At 34.4% G+C, this 21531-nt stretch overlaps 1 protein-coding gene across 4 annotated transcripts in view; it reads right to left on the reverse strand.

The window, feature by feature from the left end:
* CTNNA3 (catenin alpha 3) overlaps nucleotides 1-21531 on the reverse strand; it is a 1946492-nt gene that overhangs the window by 406714 nt on the left and 1518247 nt on the right. For all 4 annotated transcript variants that reach the window (XM_037805370.1, XM_037805369.1, XM_037805372.1 and 1 more), the window contains one exon: nucleotides 9213-9364. In XM_037805370.1, the coding sequence (XP_037661298.1) occupies nucleotides 9213-9364 (152 nt within the window). The remainder of the gene's footprint in view (nucleotides 1-9212; nucleotides 9365-21531) is intronic.

Below are 21531 nucleotides of genomic sequence, written 5' to 3' on the forward strand. Positions count from 1 at the left end.
TATTAAATAGAAATTACAGTGCTAGAGATACTGTAGAGAAATAGGAATAACCATTCATTACAGTTGGGAATATAAAACGGTCAGCAATTATGGAAGACAGTTTGGCTGTTCCTCGGAAAGTTTATAGAATTACCATATGACCTGGCAATCTAAAATAATTGAATGCAGGAATCTGAATAGATATTTGCACACCAATGTTCATAGTGGCATTATTCACAATTTCCGAAAGATGGAAGCAACCCAAGTGTCCATCAACCAATGAATGGGTAAACAAAGCATGGCATATACACACAATGGAATTTTATTCAGTAGTAAAAAGGAATGAAGTTCTGATATATGAGACAACATGGATGAATTTTGAAGACATTATGTTCAGTTAAATAAGCCAGATACAAAAGGACAAATATTGTATGACCTTACTGATTTGAAATAATTAGAATAAGTAAACTCTTAGGGTAAGAATATAGAATATAATTTACCAGGGGATGGTGTGGGTGTTAGGGAATGGGAGTTAATGCTTAAGTGATACAGAATTTCTGTCTGGGGTGATAGAAAAATTTTGGTAATGGATGGTGTTGAGGGTAGCACATAATTATATGTTTGAATGTGGTTAAAAGGGGAAATTTTAGGTTGAATATACATTACTGGTATAAAAATTTTAAAAAATTCTACATGACTGAATGACATAAACAGTGAACCCCAAGTTAAACTATGGACTATAGTTAATAGCACAATTATAAAATGTGTTCTCATCAATTGTAATAAGTGTACCACACTAATGCAAGGTGTTTACAATCAGGTGGTATACAGGAGCCCCATATTTTATGAATGATTTTTCTGTAAACACACAACTTCTCTAATAAATAAAAACAACCTTTAAAAAAAGTCATCCCGTCATAATTCTTATTTTTCAGATTCTTTTCTCAGAAGGCCTTTTCAATTCTCCAAAAGTTGCTCTAGAAATGTAGATATGCACTAAACACCATATTTGAGGCAAGTGTTCAGCACCCTTTAAAAGTTTTTAGGACAAAAACTGATTTTTGTCTTAAATGGTAAAAGCATTATTAGACTGAATAATTAAATTCATATTTAACTATAGATAGTCATATAACTTTATTTATAATAACTAACAAGTAATTTAATACTCAACTAATTACAAAACAAAAAACAGCAATGATCCTTTAAGATTCCACAGCTTAATATTTTTCTCTTATTCCACTTTTCACAATGCCAGTCATTTTTCTTCATGATGTTTTCAATGAGATGGTTGGTTTCCTAAACCCACTGACTTTTAGTCAAACCTTCTGAGCAGCAGCACTTGTTTAGCGCTCACTGAGTGCAGGAGTAGGCTGCATCAAAGCCCTTTGGACCATGGACTCTCCTGCCAGTGGCTTTGACCCTTTGGTGAAAAAGGACTTCCCAGAATGACTTGAAGCTGAACATCTTTATCCCAGCATGAGCAACAGAGATCACTGACTCGTGCTGCTTTGTAGCTTAACTGATATGTTTCTCAACAAACTCTCTTTCTTACTTTAGTCACCTCTGTTCCCTTAGTCAAAAGTCTCTTCAAATGGATATCATACACATGAGGAAGGTCATGAAGTATACTACTAGTATAAAACTTCAGGAATCACTGACCAGTGCCAGCAGGCAGTTCTGCTTTTCCTTCCCTCACTCTCTTTATTTTGGGAGGAAACAGCAAGAGACCCGCTACAAAATTCCTCCCATGAATGTTTGATTTAAATTTGCATTTAAGTTAATGTTACTTTGCTACAGGTCTTTTATTAAGTTCCCTTAGAAAGTCCCCTGGTAACTGGCTTTGGTAGAAACTTGTTCTGAGACTATAAAGGAGTCATAACACTTTCAAAAAAGACAATTTTTTTTTTTTTAACAGAGATTCCCTGGCAAGACTCCTGTAGAATGACAAGTAGAGTGGCTAAGATGAATTCAGGAAATTTGATTAACACTGAAAAATCAAAAGGTTTAATGTTTTTTGTAGGTTAATAAATTTGATATGGTGCCTGAATAGCTTCTCCAGTCAACAAAGGATCTGCAAAGCGTGCAGAGACGAAGCTAATATTTGATATCTTGTTAGGCCTATGGAGAGAAAGTGCTACCTGGGGTTGGAAAGTCTGGCTTGAGAAGGAACTATGATCATTAGTGTCCAAGCACTGTGGAACATCACCCAGTGGGGAAGTTGATGCACCACAGGGTCTCTAGCAGTACCAGGGCCCAGAAAATTACAGTGAACATACTGTATCATCCAAATGATTTTGAGAGTTAAAGGGGCAGAATCCAAGATTGTCCTCAGCAAACCAAGGCATATGATCTGCCTAGTTCACTGCATTTTAAATCCTTTAGCAAGTACATATTTGATGAAAAAACTAATTTGCAATCCCAATATCCTTTGGACAAATTGTTACTATTAGCTCGAAGAAAAGAGAAAACAAAATGGGAGAATACAGTTAGAGAATTTCAACTTCCTGTGAACCTAAAAAGTTGAATTTTAAATGCATGATAATCAAAGGCCAGGCTAAAATTTAATTTTATTGCCAAATGAATGATGCAAAATACCAAAAGAAATATATGCACAACAGAAATTTTGAAAATTCCTTATAGCCTTTGGAAAAGTGTGAGTTCTAGTAACTAATGTACCTCTTTGCAAAGTGGAAGGGCATAAGTATAAAGTCTGGAAAGAAAGAAACAAAGATAGATTGGCCTACAAAAGGAATGAAGAGAAAATCAGAGGACCTAGGGGAATGGAATTAGGAGGAGGAGTAGAAGTAGCTCTGGTGATCCCATGACCCAAGGAACTTCAAATAAAGACAATTATAATATGTAATTATTTTGGATGATTGGACTTACAAGCAAAAACCAATAAAGGGGGTGAATGGATCCATGGAGAACCCAGTCAAGATTTTATTAAAGGGCCCAAACAGACTAAGTTAAGGGTCAGTAAATTTCCTTTCTAAAGGGTCATATAGTAAATATTTTAGGCTTTGTAAGCCATGTAATCTCTGTTGTAATTACTCAGCTCTGCTATTTTAAGACTAAAGAGGCATTCAGTATCAAAGAATGGTGGGATTATGCTCTAAGAAGATTTTATTTATGTACTCTGAAATTAGAATTTCATATAATTTTTACAGGTCACAAAATATTATCTTTTGAATTTTTCCAACCATAGTATATAATTCATGTGCTCCATAAAAATAGTGGTGGGCTAAAATTGCCTCAGGGGCCATAGTTCACCAACTTCTGATCTAAGATAATACACAATAATTCACAAACATGAAAAATAAAAATAAACAAAAGAAGACCCATAATACTTTAGAAATATTTGGCAAACAGCCAGTTATAAAGTAAAAGGTTACTAATTTTACCATATTCTAAATTTCACCTTTTTCAATAGTCCATCATGGCTTTTCTCCTAATTAATACTGTTTTGTAAGACTTCAAATTACCTGTTTTCTCAGGTATTGGCTATTGGGTAACCACTATTTTTTAAATCAATTTTATTGTTATATAAATTGCATACAATTTTATATTCATAGTTTGATGAATTTTGACAAACTTACACACCCATATAGCCACCTCACATTATCAGTTTTCATAAAATTCTGTTGGGAATTTGGGATAGCATTGACTCTATAAATCAATTTGGAGATTACTGTCATCTTAATATTGACTATCCCAGATCAGGAATATAATATATCTCCCCATATACTTAACTTTTTAAATATTTGTCTCAACAATGTTTTACAGTTTTTAGAGTACATATCTTAAACATGTTTTGCTAAATTTATCCCTCTTTTATGCTTTTTTAGTGCTATAGTAAATAGTGCTTCTTAAAGAGTTATATTTTATAATTATTAGTTCCTACTGTATAAAAATATATACTTTAAGTTTCTCTATTGTAATTTTTCATTTCATTAATTTTCCCCTTATCTGTATTTTTTCCTTTCTTCTATTTTAAAAATTGGTTTTTGTATGTTGACCTTGTATTCTGCAGCCATACTAAATTCATATATTAGTTCTAATAGGGTGATTTTTGTAGTTGTAATTTTTATTTAGAATTTTAAATATATTTTAGCATATCATTTGCAAATGAAAAAGTTTCACTTTTTATTTTGTGTTCTTGATTTATAGTACTCACTAGGACTTCCATAACAATGTTTAATGGAAGTGGCGTACATAGAGAAGCTCACTTTGTTCTTGATCTTAGGCGACAACATTCAGTCCTTCATTTTTAATTTCAATGATAGTTAAGATTAGGAATTTAATAGAATGCTTTTATTTTCCCTTGCAGTAAAGAAATTGATGATACCATGTAAAATAATAATATAAGTGGTAAGTGATCGAGCTGAGACCTCAACCTATATGTTTTGATTTTAAACACAGTATTTTTTTCTATCTATGCCACCATTTCTAAATCCTGAGTTCCACAAGATTCTAACCACACAAGGTAACATTTTACATTACTTAATGACTAACACCATCAAAGCCTTTCCTTCCAGGAGTTTGAGTGTGAGGCATCAGAGGCAGACAGACAATAGCTCAGCACAGAAGCTTAGAGACACATAAAGAAAAGGATTTCTAAGATGCCATAGGAAAAAGAAGTTATGGAGGAAAATGAAAGCTTAGAAAAGTCACAACACAGTGTATGTAATCTCAATTAAGAAAACCTGATATAGTTTCAATAAAAGTCATAAATCTAGCCATAGCCCTAGGCACAACAGCACCAGAAACAGAGAGGATTTTTTTGGCTATCTGAACTGAAGTTGTGGGGTGGATTATATTCCATTCTACAATGCAATATAAATGGTTCATACGAAGATGGTTCATGTAAACTGGGCCATGTAAATGGTTTCCTGATTTATCTTATTTTCCTTTGTTTCCTCAAAATTAACTCCTATCATATGAGATATCCAAAATATGGTCCACTCCCTTGAAATATGAAGTTAGAAAATTCAAACAATGATGGTACTGTAAGTACATTTGGCTTTGGAAAGTGTCTTTTTAATGAATTTTTGACAAGGCATATATGAAAATTAATGAACAAAAATTTATGAAGTCTACATTGTGAATACCTGTTACCAGATGAATTTTACCTAGATATTTTTGCTCTCTTTGAGGGCATTTCTCTTCTGGCTAATCATACTAAACTCTCACAGTTCAACTATACTGCTCTTTAAAAACTTTCCTCTATTTATGGTTTCACTTTTTGATGAAAATAATGGAAATTTAAAGTTTGGCCCTCTTCTAATGTTTCATGAGGTTAACAAAACAAATATGCAGAACTACAATATTAGCTTAAACTAATATGAATTCAAATGTACAATTTGCATTAAATAATCAATAACATAGATATCTGATGTTAATAACCAAAGGTATCCTCATATATAAACAATATCTTGAGAAAAAACATATTTCTTTAGTTTGGATTTCATGTTTCTAGTTGGATTTTGGCCTTATATTGTTCCACAAACATATTTCTATAATATTTATAGCTAATATTCTTCAAGATATACAAAAATAATAAGCAGCTTCTGTCATACTAATAAGTACTAACTCTCAGTGGCAATAGTAATGTTAGTAGCTCTCTTTATAAGAGACTTCTATTTATGAAGCACTTTATTTCTATCAGTTCATTTTGTCAACATAATCTCTGAAGTAGGCTTAATACTAAGTTCATTTTACAAAAGAGCTTTAGTACCATTTTTACTTACTTTAGTTTTAACCATTATACTATGTGGACTCAAAATGGTAATATTTAAACATGAATATTAAACACAAAACACATCAAAATATTTAAAACCTTCAACTCTCCAAGGTTGTTAAGAATGAGATTCTACAATCTCATTTATCCACACAGTGAATCCAATAGAAATGTCACAGTATTTATCTTAGAAACTTTTTTTTTAAATGAATAACTACTAACATAGTATATTTGATCAAAATAAATGTTAAAGGCAGACAAAACCACATTTTTATAAAACTACTTATAAAATATCAAGCTTTATATCTTAAGACAGTATTTTATTATTTCAAGGACATGGAAGAGTGCTCAGGAAAATTCAGATATAGGGTAGGATTCCATAATACTCCAAACATCCTAAAGATCATAGGTTATCACTCCCTGAACTTGCATAATTACAAACCAATGGCCTTAACATTGACATATTTTAGATACATTGAAGAAAGGCTCAAGGGCTTTGCAAGCCAGGGTATTGGTCAGCATTAAATCTGACCTTGTAAAAGAGCTTACACCCGATCGATTTTATTATCTTCTCCGATAGAGTGACAGTCCTTAAAGAAATAGAGTGACAGTCCTTAAAGAAAAAGAGAAGCCTTGGGCCTGAATTAGAGTTCTATTTTCAACCTTTAGTCTTATTAGCACTTACATTCAGAGGTTTATGGATTATCCTCCAAGGAATCCCTGGGGTCTGAAGAGGATCCCCCAGAGATTGTCTAAGGGACTAGATTCACAGTGACGGAGATGATGGGCCTCTAGCTTCTCATCCTTGGTTTCAAGTAAAAACTTTGCTTTTATCAGTTTTATATATTTGGCCACAAAGTGTTTTTAAAGAAAGAATATCTCTCCCGCAAAAAGTTGAAAAGCACTCTTTCAAACCATATGGCTGGTAGATAATATTCTCAACAGAATAAAGCATTGGATTCTAAGGGTTGTTAACACTAATGTCATTACTGGAGCCATCTAGCAGGGATTACAGTCTGATGCAGGACCAATATCATTTAATATTTTCATTAATAATCCAGGTGAAGGAACTAAGACTTTCCTCATATTTCTAATATATGCTGAGTATAGTCAGTTATCAAATTTCAAAGCAAGCTGGTAAATTATATGAAGTTAAGAAATACAATGATGTTTAATAGGATTAGGACTTTGGACCAAGAAAAAACAACCAACCAAAATGCAGAAAGAATATATATATATATTAGGCAAAAACATGGTAAAAAAAAATAAAAATAAATTTTTGGAAATCATTGTCTATCTAACAATTGCTGTTTTAAAGGGGAAAAATAAGCTTATACAAAGGTTGGCTGTATCGATAGAAATAATACATAAGAACAATTTTTCCACTTGATTTGACATTGGACAGATCCTACCTAGAGTGTGCTTCTTGAAAGCCTCACTTGAGAAGTTTGTTAAAAACTTAAATAAGTACTAGTGAAGGACACTAACTTCTAAATTATTCCTATGAAAAAAAAGTTAAAAGAAATTATTTACTTTGAGAAAGAGATGAGTATAGGGAAAAATTACAGTCCTCAAAAGCAATTAATAATTTCAATAAATTTCTGTCCTTCCTCACAGAGAACTGCTGAATGTGAGGAATACGTAGAAATAATGGCAAGATGTTTGAATTTCAATAAGTAAGCTATCTTGATAATAAAGAACTTTTAAAATACTGGAGCAGCCAACTGGGAGAGGCTAAAAGGTTTTTATCTGTAGCAGTTTTAGCAAGAAAAACACATAACTTACCCTGGTTCCCCTTCATTATTTCACTGTCTTATCCTCTCAAATTTCCACCTAAGGATAATGGACATGCAGGGATTTCATCCTGGAAGGACTTTCTCATGAAGTTTATGTGTTTTCCTCACACTTTCACAGTGTTTCTCTCCTGGTTCTACCTACCATCCTAACTTTGGGTTGGTACTAGTCCACCATGTTCACAGGTCAAGTATAAGAAAACTTTGCAAGAAAAAGAAAGTATTTGATAAAGGCACTTTCTTATTCCAACCCAGTATCGTCTAGTTCCACAGTTGACAATCACCTGTGAACAAATACTTGCGGGCTGCTCACCAGTATATATCCTGTTACTTCTCTCTGATATGTTTAAGTGGCTTGCTCTCAGGTTTTCCAAAGCCCTGAAGTGCTAGATTCTGCACCTTGATACTTCCAGCCTTTCATTAGTTTCTGTCATAAGCATCCATCTGCCTTGCCAGGCTCCCCAACTTTTGTTGATCCTTTTCCTTATGAGGTCCCCAGGTAACTCTATTTTTATGGACTGCTTGGCATAACCTGTCCTTGACATTTAGCCCTAACCAACACTATCAAGGCTCTACTCATATCCCCTTGGCACTTCTATTTCCATCTTATCACCTTACTAAAAATTAAGCCCAGAGGCTTTCAAATTGAACTCACCAGTCCTGAGAAATAATCCTACTGCAAACGCTTGAACCTCTGCCTAAGGGTTGCTTTCTTCTGCCACAGGAGCTTGCTGGCTGAGGCATGAGGCTTGGATAATACCCCTGATTACCAATGAAAAACAGGTGCATAAACACTCAGCTTTCATTCTTCTCAGGTGAGATAATTCTGAGGAAGGTTCTACATTGTCTTCAAGACTCCACAGCAGGATCAAGCCTCACTTCCTGTTGGGACTCATAATCACACCTTCTAGTAACTTCATTCCTTTCTTTGTCTCACTTTCTCTGCCTCATTTTCTCCTTAATATGGACAATGCAAGTCCTTACCTGATGGTCTACCTCCAGGTGAACCCATCCTAAGGGAAAATATCTCCATATCTTTAAATGTGCATTTTCCAAAGAGCTTCCATCAATTCTTATGACATTTAAAAAGCACTCCACATTGGCATTCAAGAACAAAAGATAACTCTGACCTCTGTGTATCAATATGTGCCACATTATAAAGCTCACCCACGCCCTTGGGAGATGGTTTATGTCTCACAAATAGAAAACACTCAGACTGGGATTGTTAGAATATATGTTGCAAGCTGTTAGTGAAATTTCTTGCAGAACACTCCATGATTGTATGATCTATGATGAGAGGGTTTGGCCATAGAAATATTTTGTTTTAAACATATTTTCCTACCAATTCCAGTACAATGATGAAAAAGATCCTTTTTTTTTTCCAAGAAAAGGTAGCAAATTTGCTTTAAGCATTTTTCTTTGGCTCCTGATCACACTAGGCAACAGCTCAGTAGTCCTACATTATCATTTCTACATATGTGGCAGTAAAATGTGCTCACTTGTGTAAGTTATAACCAAATACGTAAGTAAAAGTGTTGTTTGTAACAGATCTGACTTTGGGGATACATTTGAATTTCTAAAGTTCTAATGGATTTCAGCATTAACATTACAACATAGAAATAAAATATTTCTTGCAATCATTCCAGACATCCCAGATGGTGAAGAGTATTGCAATAATCGAATGCAAGGTAAAGAAAACTTACCCGAATCATCATGACAGAACATCTGATATCATGAATTGTATCATAGATTTTCTTTGAGATGTCAACAAATTGATTATCATCAAACACATCCATCGAGTTCTTGCTTAATGCATCCAAGGCGACATTCACTTGTGTTACAAACTCAGGAATTGCTGTTAAAGTGAATTAAAAAGAGAAGATTGTTCTTTTTATAATTTTGGATTTCTGGAATTTCCAGGAAAGGGAGACTTTTAATTTTAAAATGAATATTTCAGTAATAGGCTTTTAACTATTATTTTTTTAATGTTGAGAGAACAAAACAATTTGGCAGGATAATTCTGGATCTTGGAAAAGTAAAAGGAATCAAAGAGAATTAAAGGCTTTTTAATAGAAATGTTTTAAAAGATTATTTTCTCATTTATGTCATTTTGGTTTTACAAAGTCTGAGACTGTATAAGAATTTCTCATCCCATCCAATATAAGCCCTAAGAAATTAAAAACAAGAACTGATGTGAAAACAGTTGGAGTTGTAAACAAAGAAATTTAAATGAAAGAATTTGTGTTGTTAAACAGAAGAAAATTTAATTAAATACACTATTTCTATCTTATAGAAATAATAAAAATACTGTATACTTTCTTTCAGTAAAATACTTTCCCTATCATCAAAAAGTTTACTGAAAAGAAATTGGCAATCTCATACACAAACTAGTTCTATCTAAAACAGCACAACATCGAATCAGCTTACGGGTGCATCCATCTGTAAGGCCAACTCATAGATTGCCATTTTTAAAAAAATTATTGATATATTACATTCAATTTAAGAGATTTCTCAAAGTTTACTTTTAAGGCCAGTGATAGTAACATTCATTAACTATTCACTCTGTTGAAAGCAATGTTCTAAGTACTTGACATGATTTAAACTTTAAATTGGGGTTAATAGTTGAATGATTAAGATACAGAGAAGTCAAAAATCTTGCCCAGGGTCATTCTGCTAATATTAGCAGAACATAGATTTGAACTCAGGCTGATAGAATGCAGAGTCTACATTCTTAATCACTAACCATATTATGTATTGAGACATCTGCTCCATGTGAAAATGCAGGATAAAAAGAGACTCATTTATAGAGCAGTGATTATAAATCTGGAAGATAGAAGTACACTACCTGGTATATAAATATTGACAAATACTAATTTTTCCTTTGTCTAAATTTCTATCTGCTTGCATGACATACCATCTCTTGCAGTCCTATATGCCATGTTCTTGAAATGGGGAAATGTTAGTGTTCCAGTTAGCTAATGCTGCACTTTTGCAAAACACCAGAAATGGATTGGCTTTTATAAAGGGGGTTTATTTGGTTACAAAGTTACAGTCTTAAGGCCATAAATTGTCCAAGTAAGGCATCAACAAAGGGTATGTTCCCTGGAGAAAGGCCATTGGCATCCAGAAAACCTCTGTTAACTGGGAAGGCATGTGGCTGGCATCTGCTTGCTCCCAGGTTGCGTTTCAAAATGCCATTCTTCAAAGTGTTGCTCTTGGGGTGTTTTATCCTCTCTTAGCTTCTCTGGAGCAAAAATCTCCTTTCAACAGCCATCTTCAAACTGTGTCTCATCTGCAGCAAAGCATCTGGGCCTGTGTGGCTCTTTTTAAATACTCTAGTGTTCCAATTAAGACCCACCCTGAATGGGTGCAGCAACACCCCCATGGAAATAATCCAATGAAAGGTCTCACCCACAGTTGATTGAGTCACATCTCCATGGAAACACTGAATCAATAGATTCCAACATAATCAACACTAATAAATCTGCTCCCACAAGATTGCATCAAAGATCATGGCTTTTTCTGGAGGACAATACATCCAAAATGGCACAGTTAGTGACATACGTAAGGTCTTCTCTTTCCTCCACCAATTAAAATGTATCATTTATACTTCTTAGCCTATGTCTGCCAGGATTATCCACTGTGCTCTTCTCCTCTGCCCAATCTCCAAGTATACTGTTCAATATAGTACCAACTAGCCATAGGTGGCTATCAAAAATTAAATTTAAATTCATTAAAATTAAATAAAATTAAAAATTCTGTTCTTCAATCACACTCACTGCATTTCAAGTTCAATAAACAGTTATGACTGATGGCTACTGTTTTGGAGAGTGCATGCACAGAACATTTCCATCATCATGGAATGTTCTATTGGATAACACTGTTCTATAGTGTGGTTTCATTGAAGCACTGTATTGTTTTCAGTGGCTGGTATAACAAAGCCAAAGAGAATGCCAATTTATACCACTTTGCCTAGCAGAAATACTCTCAAACCACAGGCTCCATCATATGGCTGTGACTCCCAAAGTATATCTCCAGTCTAGACCCTTTTCCCAAATTCCAGAAATTGTTGTATCATCTGCCTATTGAGAATGTATCTGAATGTTTTAGAGCACTTCAAACTCATTGTGCTAGTTTGACTCTGTTATGTACCCCAGAGAAAACTATATTCTTTAAATCCATTATTGTGGGGGCAGACCTCTTGTGGGTGGGATCTTTTGGTTAGTCTATTCCAACTGAGTTGTGACCCAGCCCATTCAAGGTGGGTCTTAATACTTCACTGGAATCCTTTGAGAGGATAAAAGGGAGAGATATTTTGGAGAGAGCTTAGAAAGAAAACACTCTAGGAGAAGCAAGAAGGAACCAGACAAGCTGAAAGAGAAATGCCCAAAGACATTTGGAGACAGCCTTTGAAACCAGAAGCCAGGAGAGAAGAATCAACAGACGTCACCATGTGCTTTCTCATCTGACAGAGGAAACCTGGATGCCATTAGCCTTTCTTCAGAGAAGGTATCATCCTGTTGATGCCTCAGATGGGATATTTTCATGGCCCTGGAACTATATATTTGTAACCTAATAAAATTCTATTGAAAAAGCCAACCCATCTGGTATATTACATTCTGACAGCTTTAGCAAACTGAAACACTCATCCTGTCTAAACCTAAACACATTCCTTTCTCCCTGGAAAACATAATTGTCCTCTAATATTTTTATCTTGATGCCCAGTCATCCATATGAGAAACCCAGGTGTCTTCTTTAACCTTTTTTCTATTCTGTATCCTTTATAACCAAATGGCCATGAAGTGCAATCTGTTCAACCACATATATCTTGAACCTATTGCCAATTTTTAGCCCTACTGCTGCTAGACATCATTATTTCCTCCTTAAATCCTCACCATTGTTCTTTTCTTGCTTAAGTTCTGGTCATTCTTCAGATTCAGTTCAATTTTATTGATGAAACGTCCTTCCTAGTATTAAGTACAACATATCTGCCACATAATAATCCTCAATAAGTTGTTTTATGGATAAACCACTGTTATAGTTTTTCAATGGCTCCTTGATACTTTTTCCTGTTCATATACTAAAAACATAGTAGATGATACGTGGTGCAGAGAATAGAAGATCAATAATTGAATGACTGAAGAAAAGAAAGAATGGATAAATGTAATATGTAAAAGCCAGACAAAAATGTAGGTACAATGTAAAATGTTTGGTTTGTATTTCAATGAGATTTAGATTGGGTTCACACTTGGAAGTTCCAAGAATATATTTATGCAGGCTTATAAAATAACATTCACACTTTTATCACTAATCAACACCATACTTCTAAATGTTAAGTATTTACTCCTATTTTAAAATCAGTGGTTAAATGACTTTCCCCAGGTCAATACAGTAAGGGTTTAATGAGTCAAACTTACTTTTTGTAGAATTGAGAAAGGAGGGAACTTGTAAGAAAATGGGTCCAGTATTTTTTAAAACTTCCTTCAGGTCTTGGGTTGAACTGAAAAAATCCCACTGAGTCTCCCACTCCATAGAATAGGTCAAAGTGACTCCTTGCTCTTTGACACCCCCTACTGACACTGAAGTCATAGCTAGGCACAAAGACCTATGTTCTAAAAAACTGTAGCTGCCTGTTGTTTACAAAATTTTATTCACAATACTCTCCACTAAAGAAAGATTTTGTTTCATTGCCCAAACAAGCGTGCAATATAATAATAGTTCATCTTTTTCTATCAACACTTTCAATCTGTTATTACTGTACAGTACAACTCATACTGCTATCATCATCTTCTTCTAAAGATCTTAGCTAAAAAAGAAAATATATAAAATCATGTAAAGAGCTGGGTTTTGCTACCATGTAAGATAATGTGAAAAGGAGTTTGAGTATTTTAAGAAAAATACAATGCAGTCTTTTTATTATTGCAACACGATCCCATTTTAACTCCTCTAGGGGCCTTTTACCAATAAATTAATATTAGCTCCAATTAAAATAAAATCTTCAGAAGCAAATGCTTAATTTCTGAAGTACAGATGGAAGCCAATACTTTTTCACTCTAACAGCATAAATGAACTATTCAAAGCTGATATGTAATACATTTCTCATTTCATTAACTTAAACATCAGATGTGGGTATGCTTTATTTATACTATGGACATATGGTTACTTGGATCAGAGTAGGAATGAATTGTTTTTAATGCTTTCAAGAAAATACAAACAGTATAATTAAGTAGCTAGTTAATGGTAATTTAGAAGGAATAACAAATTGACAAACCTTTCTTGAATCTGTTATCTACTTAGGTTCCAAGAAAATACGGTTTTACATGTAACATACAATCATGTTACACAGTCATTGATCAAAAGGGAGATACCGCAAACAAATTCCCTGTAATCAATTGAAATGCCAAGTAGGATAAACTGTTCTGAACTCTGGAGAGTAGATTTATTAAACAAAGATGTCCTTTGGAGTCAGTACACTGTCGGCATCAAAAGTAAAGTATATTGTTTATTTTTATACTGCTAATTCTAAACCAGTTCTGAGATCTCTGGAAATCTGTACTTTCTCTCTTGACTTTACTTGGAACGTACAGAATAACAGGTAACATTCATTGAGTTTTCCCTCATCTTGTCACTGTGCTAAGCATTTTTTATTTTCTGTCTCATTTAATCCTCACAGCAACCTGATAAGGTGAGAACTACTGCTATCTTAATTTAAATGATGAGGAAACTGAGATCACATAGCTAGTAAGTGATGACATGGAAGTTGAAACTACAGAGAGCCTGCTCTCTGAACCCCAAAGTTGCACTTTAAGTTAACTCATTGGGGATTTGGAATTGCTGTCCTCCTTGGGGAATTTATGTTTAATTTTAGACAATGAGGTTAGCAAAAACATAGAGCCAACTTCTCCCTAGGCCTTGAGCCTTTCTCTGGTAGTGTTGGAGAATGAATTACAGCCCCACTAAAGGCGTGTTCAGACCCCACCCCTGGGCTTGTGGTTGTGAATCCATTTGTAAATAGGAACTTTGAAAATGCTATTAGTTAAGGTGTACCCAAACACAATGAAGGTGGGCCTTATTACAATGTGGCTGAAGTCTTTATAAGCAAAGGAAATTGGACATAGAGAGGAAGCCAACGAGCATCCAGAAGCTGGAAGTCAATGGAACCTGAAAAATAAAGAAGATGGTGCCATATGTGTTGCCAAGTGACAGAAAAGCCAAGGATCAAAGATTACTTGTAGCTAGCCCCAGAATGCCACAGTCTTCAAGGAGAAAGCCTTGCTTTGCCAATGCCCCAATTTTAGACTTCCCCAGCCTCTAAAGTTATGAGCCAATAAATTCTCACTGGTTAAGCCAACCCACTGTATTCTATTTGTTTTAGCTGTTAGGAAACTAAAATAGGTAGCAACACATGACTAGTTTGTTCCTTCTTAATCCTTGCTAAGTATATTACATGCATTCAAAAGTAGGTGAGGGCACTTAAGTATTGGATTAAATAGGTCAGAAAAGAATTCATTACAGATAAGGATCTGAAATGTTTTTCACCAAATTGTGTGTTCTATCATTAATAAAACACAGATTAAAATATTTCTAATTATACTATTATCTATGAAAACTACTAATGGTAGATGAATTTGGCCTTAAAGTTTCACATAATGCTAAGTCATCATTTCTTTACATTATTCTGAGTAACTGGAAAGGATTTAACAACAGCAGCAAGAACAATTAAGCCTATGCATGACCACTATAAATACCTCATAACCTTCATTTTTCCATTTATTTAACAAATATTGATTATTGTGTTCATGTTTATTTAATATATAGGGACTGAAGATATTACATATCAGGAAGATGTTTGGGACCTCACAGGTTATGGCATACAACTCAATGACTTGTAAGAATTTTTCTATTTTTAAAATGAAGGAATCAAGGATCAGAATGGGTGAAGGCTTTATAGCAATATCATATAGCTAATGGTTTACTAAAAGCAGCACTCTGACCTCACTATTCTACTATGCTCCTATTTTTCAAGTATTTCCAAAATAATAACAACAATAATAACAACTACAATGAAAAGAAAGGACTTTGAAACATAGCTTCATGATGCTATTGTTATATTTTCTCCCTATGGACAGAAGTGTTTTTTACATATGAAACCCTGTATCACTTGATTAGTTTGAGTGTATAGCTTTGGGTCTCTACAATGACTTAGAAACTTATCTCCTTTCCCTGGAGCTTAAATTTTAAAAATCTTCATGTTTCTAAGTAATATGTTAATATACTGTTACTTGATTCAAACATTTTAGAAATTATTCAATGGTTTCCTATTATGTGGTAAGGATTTAACTCATTCTGTTCCTCACATCGTTCTACAATTTGTTTACATCACAATAATTGTGATTAGATGAATTATTATATCTATTTAAATATTCAAAGTTGGTCCTGGATCAAGAGATATTCTACGATGACATTTGCTTTCTTATGTAACACTTTATTTTAGGGGAGCTAACAAATCTCCCCTCCCAACTTTTATAAATGTATTTAGTTTTCTTTGTATTTATTAGGAAGAATGCCCAAATACTTAAATTATCAATACCATTTCCTACACCATCAGACTTTGCATAATCCATCAATTTAAAATGTTGCTAGGTGTGTCAGCCAGCCTTCAAGAAGGCCTCCAATGGTCTTGGCCTCCTGGTATTCATGTCCTTGTGTACTTCCTTCTCACATCGTATCAGTTTGTGTCTGTGGTTAAAAAAGACATTGAGGCTTCCATCTTGATCACTCTCTCACACATATTGTTTGCTCCTGGGAATGCTAGCTGTTATGTTGTGAATAGCCCTAGGGAAAGGCCCACAAGGCAAGGAGGTTAGACCTCCAGCCAACAACCATGTGAGTGAGCTCAGAAGTGGATCCTCAGCTCCACTCCATCTGCAGGTCAATGCTGTCCCAATTAATATCTTGACTACAATATCATGATTCTGAATCAGACCAAGCCACTGCTGAAATTTTAAGTCACATAAAATGTGAAAGATAATGTTTGTTGTGTTAAGCTGCTAAGTTTTTGCATAATTTGTTTTTCAACAATAAATAATACAGTAAGAGACAGATAATTCCTAAGAGAATAGATGAGTTTTGTCTGCTTTGGTTCATGTAAGTGAAATCATATAGTGTACAATCTTTTGTTTCAAGCTTCATTAAACATTTAACTCATGTGACTTGTCCCACATCATGTGTATTAGGTTATTCATTCTCTTTATTATAGTATAATATAGTATAGTACAGTATAGTATAGTATAATATAGCATAGTTTCCATTATGTAATTATAGCACAATTTGTTTTTCTATTATATGGTTAATGGGCATTTGGATAATTTTTGATTTGGGACTATTATATATAGTGCTGCTATGAACATCCTAGTACATGATTTTGGTGAATATATGTACATATTTTCAGGGAATACCTAGAAGTGGAATTGCTAGATTATAGTGTATACGTATGTGCCACTTTGGTAGACACAGTTTTTCAAAATGGTTTTAAAAATTTTACTCCTAGCACTAATGCAACAGAGTTTTAGTGGCTCTACATACTCACTGACACCTGGCATATTCCACACATTTTTACATTTCTATCTCTCTGGGGGATATAGTGTCCTCTCCCCTTTTAATCTCTTTGCCACAGACCTATTTTTAAGGCTTCCGTAGATTAAGCTCCTGGATTACTTTAATCTTTTACTTATCCCCTTGCCCCTCTTGAGTTTGGCCTGTTCAACTTTCCTCTTTGAGAATCATGCACCATACTACCTATTGCTCAAGATCATTCCTTAACCTATCCAGTTTATGCCATCCAAGAAAGCTAACTACATGGAAATGTTAAGAGGAAAACAGAGACAAAAGGCTCTAAGGTCTTTATTTCTGGAAAAATGACACAGTTAAGGGCACAGGGGTTATCTTGGGCCACAGGGACAGGGAAGTGGGTCTAGGAGAAAGGAATCTTTAAACAATGAGGTGTATAGTTGTACACTAAGGTGTAGAGGTGTATAGTTGTATGAGGCATGTAGTAGAAGAAACATTTTTCTTTAACCTGTGGTGTTTAGGTTGTCCTTTACATGTTACTGGGGAATGGCTAAGCGAGAATAAAAAGAGCTAACCCCAGCTCTCCAAACTCCAGTCCTCTCTGCCCAGCTGTCTATGATGATGTGCCTGCATCCTTTCCCTGACCCTGTCTACCTGGTAACTTTCTACTCATTCTTCATTATTCAGTTTAGATGTCAGCTCCTCTGTGAAACTTTTCCTGATCACCACCTCCACCCAAGCCTCCAGCTTTATTAGGTAATCCTTTCTCTTTGATATGCTAACACATCAGACATGCCTTTGTTAAAGCTCATGTGCCTCTGACTGTATGCGATTTCCTGTACTCGGTCACTTCTAAAAACCTGTCAGAAAGCTCTTGAAACAGAAACTCTGCCAGACCATCTCTTTGTTCCTCAGGAAATTGTTAGGTAGCAGGGTCAGAATTCAAACTCAGGCAGTCATACTCAGAGCCCGTACTCATAACCACTGTATTCTATGCCCTGGATGCAAGGATAACCACCCAAAGACATGCCCTCAACACACCACAAAACACTGAGAATAAAGGGAAGAACTTAAATCTTCAAGAGAGGAGAACAGATCACATGCAAAACATAGACGTACTAGCATTAGACTTTTCATGATCAGCAATGGATACTGAAGGAAGAAGATGAAGCAATGCCTTCAAATTCTAAGGAAAAATTATTTCAAACCCAAATTCTATATCCAGTCAATCCATCAATCAAGAAAAAGTTGGGATAAAGAATCTTTCAGATATGCAAGTATAAAAAAAATGTTTAGCTATCATGAAGTCTTTATTAGGATGATACTTGCGGACATATTCTCAGAAAACAAGTGGTAAATCCAAAAGAAGAAGTCATCAGAATAAGGAAATAATGGAGTCAGAAAAGCAGTATAAGAAATATCCAGGGGGTATTTATGTGTATTTTGCATTGAGACAATACATGCCCATGCCAGGGTTCTGAAAGGTCAACAACAACAACAACAACAAAAAGCTAAAGTTTCAAAATGAGGAAACTGGTCTACTATTTCCATTCTAGCATAGACAGTCTGCAGCACCATGAGTCCATTCCCAATCATATATGTATTGTATAAGCTTTATCAGGCTATAGTTGGCTGCAAGTAGCAAAATATTGAAGAAAATGGACTGGTGGATGGATGGATAGGAAGATAATTAGAGGGTAGATGGATGGGTGGATAGAATGCATAGATAGAAAAATTTATTTTTATACCTCTCCTACTTCCAAAAAGAAAAAAAAAAAAAAGATTTGAAACAATTTAATAAAAAGGCGAGAGTACAAAAAGACTTAATTTAAAACTTTTTAAAAACAAGGCCAATAGAACAGGAGTTAAGTCATGAAAGCCGAGGAGTAGGAACATAATTATATCCAACATCCTAGATAGAATAATTAAGTACAAAACTGTTCTCTGGGAATCAAGGCAAAAATAAAACAATGAGTTACATAAGTATATTATCTGCCAAAAGGGAACCTTAGCACTTAAAAAAATTTTCATGGAGAATAGAAAATATTTCTCCCTTTCAGCACTGTGTGCTAAGAAGAATGAATGTATCACATAGCTCTTTATATCAATGGTCATTATAAGTCATGGACAATAGTTTTTACAAATAGTTTTTCAGAAGATGCAAAAGCATTCTTCATAACTATTTCCTTTATTCAACATCAACATCATCTTCCTTTAGTCTGCACCTTTTGAGTTATCTGACACAATACCAAGATAAGACATTGAGGATCCAGATTCTAGAGGAAAAAAAATTAATGGATAAATGAATGAATGATATCATCATGGCTTTTGACAGGAATGAATAAAAAATTATTTGAAATTGAAGTCATCAGTTAGCATTCAAGGTTATCAGGTTACAGAACTTCCATTTGTTATATTAGATGTTGATGGGGTAAATTAATATTTTCATGTGAAAATGAAAGTGATTGGGATTCTTGCTGAAAAAAATTTGCTGGTGCTTTACACATATGGAGGTAATAATGTATCATAGTGTTACATCTAGATTTGTAGTCAAACTTCCCAATTGTAGGTCTCTTTTCTCATTCATTCCATATGCATTGTGTCTTCTGGAGGTTTTCAGTGCTTTAACCACAAACAAATAGTAAATCCTTTCCTCACTAAAATTTAGTGTAACACAGTGGTTATTAAACTTTCATCAGACTCATAAGGAGGTTCTGTTTAAAGACAGGTGGCTGGGCCCCACCCACAGAGTTTCTGATTCAATAGGCCTAGGGTGGAACAGGAGAATTTGAATGTTAAATTCCCAGGTAGCATTACTACTGATCCAGAGATCATATTTTGAAGATCACATGTGGCAGATCTATTTGGTTGGCTTTCCTATACCCATTATTAATTTTATTACTAAGAGAACCATGAAGTTTTTCAGGAATCCAAACTGCAGTCCTCGGCTCAGATTATTACTCATTCATTCCCTTGTCAGCTGCTTAGTTTAAAGAGACCCTGAAACCTCATTTTGGCCAGTGAGAATTATAGGAAGGGTACCGGGGAAACGTTTCTGGGAAAATTTTCTTGCTCAGAGGAAACACTAGAGAGAATGGGCTCTCATCTTTTGGACATTTTTATGTTTGGATGTGATTCCTAGAACTGCTGTGCCCATCTTGCAACAAATAAAAGAGAAAAGCTGTCACATTAAAGATGGCAGAGTAGAAAATGCATGCATCTATGTTAATGTCAATGAACTGCTGAATTAAACAACCTTGATATATACTTCTTGATATAAAAACCTATAAAATTTCTTTTTTTGAAAAAAGTATAATTGATTAAATGATGACATAATTAATTTAATCCTAAAAATAAACCCAGTTTAAAGATGAGAAAAAGAAGACTTGGCCAATATTTATAACTGTTTATAATTAGAAGAGCCAATTTCTGTATATACATCTGTTAACTACAAAGCCTGTGTTCTTTCTTGTACCCATACACTGATGTTTTTTGTTTTGTTTTGTTTTAATTGCTGTGCATTTCTGTGTGATTTTTTTTTTCTTTAAACTAAGCAAAAATGAAAAATGTCTCCAAACTCAAATGTTGCTCACAGAACAAATATAGCAAAACACAGATATTTGGTATCACCTATTCCATATATTTTAAATTCAAATTTTAGAAGGAAAAAAGAGCAGAATTTATAGAGTTGTATTTGGTATTGCATATGCTACACAAATTTTCCCCATTAACTGTAAAGGACTCTCTTTCACTTGATTGTTTCAAACTCAAATGTTTTTTTATGGTTTGTGATATTAATTCAGTGACAAGGACACTCTAAGGAATAACTAAATTTAAAATATTAGGACAGTCTTCAGAAACTAAATAACCAAATTAGAAATGAAAACATAAAATATCAGACATTTCAGGACTGAGAGCAAGCACCAGATCCTAACTGGTCATTGTCCCTCTCTTCAACAGAGAAAAAGTGTACTTGATTTAGAAAATTCTTTATTGAATTATCTCAGATAGATAGATAGATAGATAATTGGCCCCATTGTATGCCTATTTTTGTCTTGAGCCTATGTTTCTTAAATCCAAAACTATGTATTTCCCCAATTTTAATCCAGATTACACTGTTTCTTGTGAAATGCTGATTACTAATTTCTCTACTGGTACAATGAAGCATTTGAATTAGATGACATAATTCCATCCTTTCTCATGGCTTCCATCCACTGCCAATACACATAGAACTCCCAAGTTTTTACATCTGGTTCTTATCTTTTCCGCTAGCCTTATATATATAGTCTTCAGTATTTCCAAAACTGCATAAATCCTTTCTATTCAATATTCCTGCCTCCTCCCTTTTGCTTCCATTTCTCCCCCCCTCATCAAATTTAGTTGTCTTTTACATCCTATATAATTCTCAAGCAGGGCTCTTTCTGCCTTCCCATTACCATTGCCCAGTTTAGG

Source organism: Choloepus didactylus, chromosome 15, assembly GCF_015220235.1.
Source record: "Choloepus didactylus isolate mChoDid1 chromosome 15, mChoDid1.pri, whole genome shotgun sequence".
Classification (NCBI taxonomy): Eukaryota; Metazoa; Chordata; class Mammalia; order Pilosa; family Megalonychidae; genus Choloepus; species Choloepus didactylus.